Source organism: Hordeum vulgare, chromosome 5H (genome assembly GCF_904849725.1).
Source record: "Hordeum vulgare subsp. vulgare chromosome 5H, MorexV3_pseudomolecules_assembly, whole genome shotgun sequence".
Taxonomy (NCBI): Eukaryota; Viridiplantae; Streptophyta; class Magnoliopsida; order Poales; family Poaceae; genus Hordeum; species Hordeum vulgare.
The window spans coordinates 365,657,875-365,663,935 of NC_058522.1; the positions used below are offsets into that span (position 1 = coordinate 365,657,875).

Consider the following 6,061-nt stretch of genomic DNA (forward strand, 5'->3'; position numbering starts at 1 on the left):
TCAAATGTTATGTCGTTTTTAGAGTTCGAGGGATGGTGAGCTACTCGACCATGAAGGATGAGTTGTTGTGCAATGCGTGGCTGGACACATTTGCGGATTCGTATTTAGGACCACAGGGGAGCCCTTCTCACAGCAAATGCGTGAAACATTTTATGCATGAAAGGACATTGCGCCCTATGACATGGACATCATTCAACCACGCAACATGAAGTCTTTGTCGTATCGCTCGCACATGATTCATGTCAGCATCACCAAGTTTTGCAACGTGGTTTGTCAGCTCGAGGAAAGGTGGCCATTGCACGCGGGAGATGAGGGACTCGTAAGTTTTTTGCTTCCTCTTGCTTAACTTGTTGATTAATTCATTCGCTCAATGTTTCTCTACACACTATGTGTAGCCCGCATGCACTGTCGTGATGTGCCACACAAAAAGGAACGACCATTTACGTGCACACGCTGTTGAATGAAGCTGAAGGGGCAACATCTGTGGAATGACATGGCCTTTTGATCACAAATTTGTTGGACATCTGCTTAATTTGACACCTTTGTTGTACTCGACTTAATTTATATGGTATGTATGAATAGTTTGTGCTATTTTTTATCCGAATTTTAATGAATATCGTCCATTTTGCATGATTTTTGTTTGAATTGTTAAATTCCGCTGAAATATATGCAACTACGGTTGGATGTCGTCCTCCCGAACCCGTATCCACGAGTTGGCACTTGCGCCCATCAGGTCAATACAGATGTGAAAATTTTAAGCAAGGAATGTTATTCGATGTGCCGTCGGTCCAACACAAACTTGATGATCGACATGTACGTTTTTGCATATACATTTTTGTAAATAGGGTTTATGATCCTAAAAAAAACAGAGGCCTGCTACGAATCATCAAACTGATTTCGTAGGGAAATCAGTCGGGTCCCCAACCATCGATCAAAAGCCCCACAAAGGTTGGATTAAGTTAAGTTAGCCACGTCGTTCTGACGCAATACAATGTCGATGTGGCCTCGTCTTCCGCGCCTCACAGCCAACACAACAATTTGTTCACACCCCACCATGTCGCGCCCGCTAGCAGCACCGGGCTTAGCCCATTGTTGTTCCTCGCCTTGCATCGCGCTTGCGGCAGCACTACCCCTGCAGTACACCGCCGCCGGCCATGGGAGCTCGCTTCTGCAGCATCGCCGCTGGTCGTGGTAACGACGTTGTCGATGCAACACCGGGATGACTCACATGAGTGTTGCATCGGAGAGCTCCATTGCAGCTCCGCTGCCGGCAACGAGCGATCCATTGCAGCTCCTCCATGGGCGACGAGCGCTCCATTACTGCTCCTCCGCGGATAACGAGCACTCCATTGCAGCTCCTCCGTGGGCGACGAGCGCTCCATTGCCGCTTCTCCGCGGACGACGAATGCTCCATTGCAGCTCCCCTGTCAACGGCGAGTGCTCCATTGCTCCTCCTCCGCCGGCAACGAGCGCTCCGTTGCAGCTCCTCCGTGGGAGACGAGCGCTCCATTTCAGCTGCGCTGCCGGCGACGAGCGCTCCATTGCTGCTCCTCCGCGGGCGACGAATGCTCCATTGCAGTTCCGCTGCCAACGACGAGTGCTCCATTGCTGCTCCTCCACAGGCGACAAACGCTCCATTGCAGCTTCCCCGCCGTCGACGAGCGCTCCTCCGTGAGAGCACGAGGCTGCATTGCAGCGCAATCGAGGTTGCAATGCAGCGCAACGACCGTGGACAAGTTTTTGTGTTGCATCCTAGTTGTCGTGGACGAGCTGCTTCTTTGCAGCACTGACTCGTGGCTCTCGTCCACGAGCGCCGTTTTGCATCGCCAACTGCAAACCTCGGACCCCCTACCGCTGTGGTGGTGTTCGCCATGGCTCCCCTCCATGGACGCTTCTTTGCAGCTTTGCCGCCTCCAACGATGCAACCGAGGAGCTTCGACTGCTAATGCCAATGGCCGATGTCCAATTCTTCTAATTCCTAGTTGTTTTGGTAGTGCTGGTCGTGACTCCTCTCGTCTCGCGATGGATGCAAGAAAAAGAGACCAGAAAGAAAAATGTGTGGAGGAGCAGCTTCGTAGAGGTAGAGAACTAGAGATAGGATAAGGTTGGCTGATTGGGAGAAGGAGAAAGCGGTGGACAACCTGGGCACGTGGCGCTCGGAGAAGAAGGCTTACGAGGAAGAGAGATCAGTCAGATGATTTTAAACGTTTTCCAAAAGAATAAAGTTTATGATTGTAAATAAAAAAATTTAAAGCATGCACGGTCATTGTCCGCCGACGCGTTCGCGGCCGACCCAAATTTGCAGGTTGATGCTTAATCGAAGACCAAGTAATGCGGAGCAAATAATCAAATGCGAGAGTATGTGGCAAATGGCCAAATGCCCTCATGACGAGTGTGTTACCGGACCGAGATCCAGTAACTTCACTTCATGGAGTCACGCTGCAACTTTACCTTCCTAATCTCCGTCCAATTCGCATCCTAAGTCCAGATCATACAAAGGCAAACGACCTCAGCACTTAGCAGTTTTCGACGAGGGCGGGCTGAAGAAAATACTTCGCGGGCTTCTCTTTTGATATCTTTATGATGATATGATTTAGTATCTTTAAAATTGTTAGGTAGTATTTTGGACAGTGTTAACAACAGTATTTTGGGGGTCCCTTAGTCTTTTTTGGCTTAAATGTACAAGTGAAATGACATGTTTGTGTAAATGATTATTCAACGTTGGTACTTGTTGATGTAACATTCGGACATTATGCGCTGTGGCCTTTTAATATCATGTTCTATCGGATTTGGTGTCAACTGCAATTGGTTTATTCAACTTTGATTGCATAATGCACTACCGTATAATCTATTCAATTTTGATTCGGTGTCAACTTCAGTTCTTTATTTTTTGAGTTTTAATCTGTTTAAATAAAACTGAATTCAAGTGCCACTGCATCGTTGTTTGTAGCTAGTGTGTATTGTTGTTTGCTGCTAGGCTGAAAACTAAGTGCTGTGGGTCTTTCCCCTTGTGTGATCTGAACCGTAAGATGTTAATTGGACCGAGATTAGAAGGGTAAAGTTGCAGCGTGACATGAAGTCACTGTCATGTCACTGGATCTCAGTCCGTGTTCGTGTTTACCATGGTGCGGCAGCATCTACACAGCTCCTCCGCTCAGCTTTTCGCGCAAAGAAAAGAACTCCTCCGCTCAGCTCCGGCGACTCCTGTCCTCTCTCCTACTGCCCCTCCGCACCGCCCTGCCCCTTCCGCTTCCCGAGAAACCAAACCGTAGCCTCCTTCGACCATGCGAGATGGTCTGCGGCCGCGGCGCCAGCCGCCTCCGCCGGCCAAGGAGACGAAGGCGGACGGTTCCGGTCCTAATACTTCCAAGAAGAGGAAGCTAGCGGGACACCAGCGCCGTGAACAGGTGCCGACGGCAGCAGTGGGCCTGGTCATCCACGAAGAGGTTCTAGCACCGCCGGCGGGGGCGCCAGATCCGAAATCTAGGTCGACGGACAAACCGCCCGCCGGAGGGGAGGTAGACGGAGGAGCCGTCGACCGCATCAGCAACCTCCACGACGATAACCTCCGCCACATCGTCTCCCTCCTCCCCGTCAAGGACGGCGCCCGCACCCAGATCCTCGCGTCCCGGTGGCGCCACGTCTGGCGCTCCGCCCCTCTGAATCTAGACTACCGTGAGTTCCCCTCCGGCTGCTTGCCCCCTTACAACGACACCCGCATTGCCGTCATCTCGCACATCCTTTCCTCCCACCCGGGGCCCGGCCGCCGCTTCTGCATCGAACCGCGCTTCCTCCGCGCCGCGGAAGCTACCCTCGACGCCTGGCTCCGGTCCGCCGCTCTGGACAAATTGCAGGAGCTTGAGACCGGCTCTACTGTATGGATTACCCCGATGCCAGCGTCCACATTCCGCTTCTCGGCCACCCTCTGTGTTGCCACCTTGAGAAAATGCAGCCTCCCTGACGACATCGTCCAAGGGCTTCACTTTCCCCTGCTTAAGCAGCTCGGGCTTGATACTGTCCGCATCACGGAGTTCTCGCTGCACAGCTTGATTGCCGGATGCACACCTGCTCTGGAGTGCTTGCTGATCGACCGATGCTCAGGCTTCCGCAGCGTCTGGATCAACTCCCTTAGCCTTATAAGCATCGCTGTGCGTCCTGGATGCCATTTGTTTCAGGAACTCATCATTGAGAATACCCCTTGTCTTGAGAGGTTACTCCATCTTGATTTTTCCATTGGTATCCATGTATCAATAGTCTCCGCGCCTAGGTTGCAGACCTTAGGCTGCCTTTCTGATATCACCTTGCCTACATTGGCGGAGAGCTTAAGCGGCATTTCTGGTGGGTTTCGTAACTCAGATCAGGATCGTCTCCCCATGTTCGTGTTTGGCTCCACAGTTATTAAGGTACCTTCCTGAAGCTTCTCGATTGCAGTGCTGTATGTACAAAAATCACATATCACTTGAGTTGTCCATGCATGAGTAATGTTTCCTTCATTCTTGATAAAGGGACCACGTGTTGATAAGCTGACAACGGCAGTGCGCACAGTCAAGATTTTAGCTGTACAGATGGGAACTCTTAGTCTGGATACAGTTATTGAGTTGATGAGGTGCTTTCCATCCTTGGAGAAGTTGTACATTCAGGTGAAGATTCTTCGTCGGTAACTCTTAGTTGTGTTCTCAACTGCTCTTTTGATCTACTTATTACTTACTGATCTGAAGTGGTTGGTTGTTAATCTGTTGATGTTCTTTTTCAGCCACGGTCAGAAGGGGAAAACAACGTGTGGCGTCGTAAGCACCGCAATTTCATCAGAAGTTTTGATATCCCTATAAAGACAATAGCATTGGAATGTTATGCGGGCTCCAAGTCTGAAGTTGACTTTGTCACATTCTTCGTACTGAATGCGAGGCTGTTGGAGTTGATGACATTTCACATTCAGTCCCATGTTTACACCACGAAGTTCCTTGCAGAGCAGGGCAGGGAGCTTCAGCTGGAGAAGAAGGCTTCCAAAGGTGCTCAGTTTCATTTTACAGTCGGTAGATGTGTCCGCAGTGTTTGGACTATGCATCATGTGCGTGATTTGGATTTAATTGATCCATTCGCATGTTGACACTGAAGCCAGCTTTGGTCCATTTTGGAGCTATTCTTGCTTATCAACCTATCTTAAAAAAAGAGAGGACGAATCAATAACGGTAGCTGCAGCCTAAGAAGATGACTTATGTAGATGCTCGCTTTGGTTCCAGTAGAACATCACTAGGAACGACAGGTCGATAATATGATCTGTTGTAGTTTATCATGGTCATTTAGGCTACTTGTGCTTGGAGTCACATTGGCTAGTCAATGGATATTTGCATGCATGCATGGGAAATTTAGAACATTATATGGCAGTGAATATGAATGTCGTATGTTGTTTCGTTGGGAATACCTGTCCATCGTTGGGAATACTATGATATAAACTTGAAGAGAAGAGGTGTTTTAGATTGTAAAATGTTATTCATGAGATTTGGTTGCTAATCATGGCATTGACTGCTTTGAGCATCATAACAGGAATTTTTTTCTCACATATAGCCTTTTTGTTTGTCCAAGAGTCTGTCATGTCCATGGCTGTGTTTTCATGTTGCCTTGTTTCTGGGAGGATGTTTGGCTGCATGATGTACACTTAGCATCAAGTTTCACAGCTTGGATAACTTCACACAAGTAATTTCCTGCATCAATGGCCTTACCGAGCATGTTGCTGAACTGATCATCCAACTGGTCGTTGGCCGTGGTCGTGAACCGCTGAGGCTTCCCATAGCAGTGGCCCTCGGCGTCATCGTCTGCCATGGCAAGAATCTGCGGCAAAGCATCCGGGATCCAATGACAGTTTGACCAAGAAGGAATTCCTGTTGTGCAGGTTCTGGCCATCTTTCCTTTGTCTGTCAGATATCTCTTGTAGCAAACCTTCTCCGTGTGCAGATTGTAATTTGTTTGATAATTTGTGGCTCAATGACAAGTGCTAAAGATGAAAATGGCAAAGCTCGTTATTGAACAAAACTATACTTTTTGACCTGTGTAAACATGTTAT

At 48.9% G+C, this 6,061-nt stretch overlaps 2 protein-coding genes across 2 annotated transcripts; one reads left to right on the forward strand and one right to left on the reverse strand.

Annotated features, from left to right (window-relative positions):
• Window positions 1-746: 746 nt before the first annotated feature.
• Window positions 747-2,275, reverse strand: LOC123395884. Its single transcript, XM_045090913.1, has one exon. It carries the CDS (start codon window positions 1,871-1,873, stop codon window positions 1,127-1,129), a length of 747 nt encoding a protein of 248 aa, XP_044946848.1. The 5' UTR covers window positions 1,874-2,275; the 3' UTR covers window positions 747-1,126.
• An 837-nt stretch (window positions 2,276-3,112) lies between these two features.
• On the forward strand, window positions 3,113-5,485 carry LOC123395993 (putative FBD-associated F-box protein At5g56390). The gene is made up of 3 exons (XM_045091018.1): window positions 3,113-4,403; window positions 4,506-4,640; window positions 4,754-5,485. The coding sequence occupies exons 1-3, from the start codon at window positions 3,285-3,287 to the stop codon at window positions 5,105-5,107; spliced, it is 1,608 nt and encodes a 535-aa protein (XP_044946953.1). The 5' UTR covers window positions 3,113-3,284; the 3' UTR covers window positions 5,108-5,485.
• Window positions 5,486-6,061: the final 576 nt, after the last annotated feature.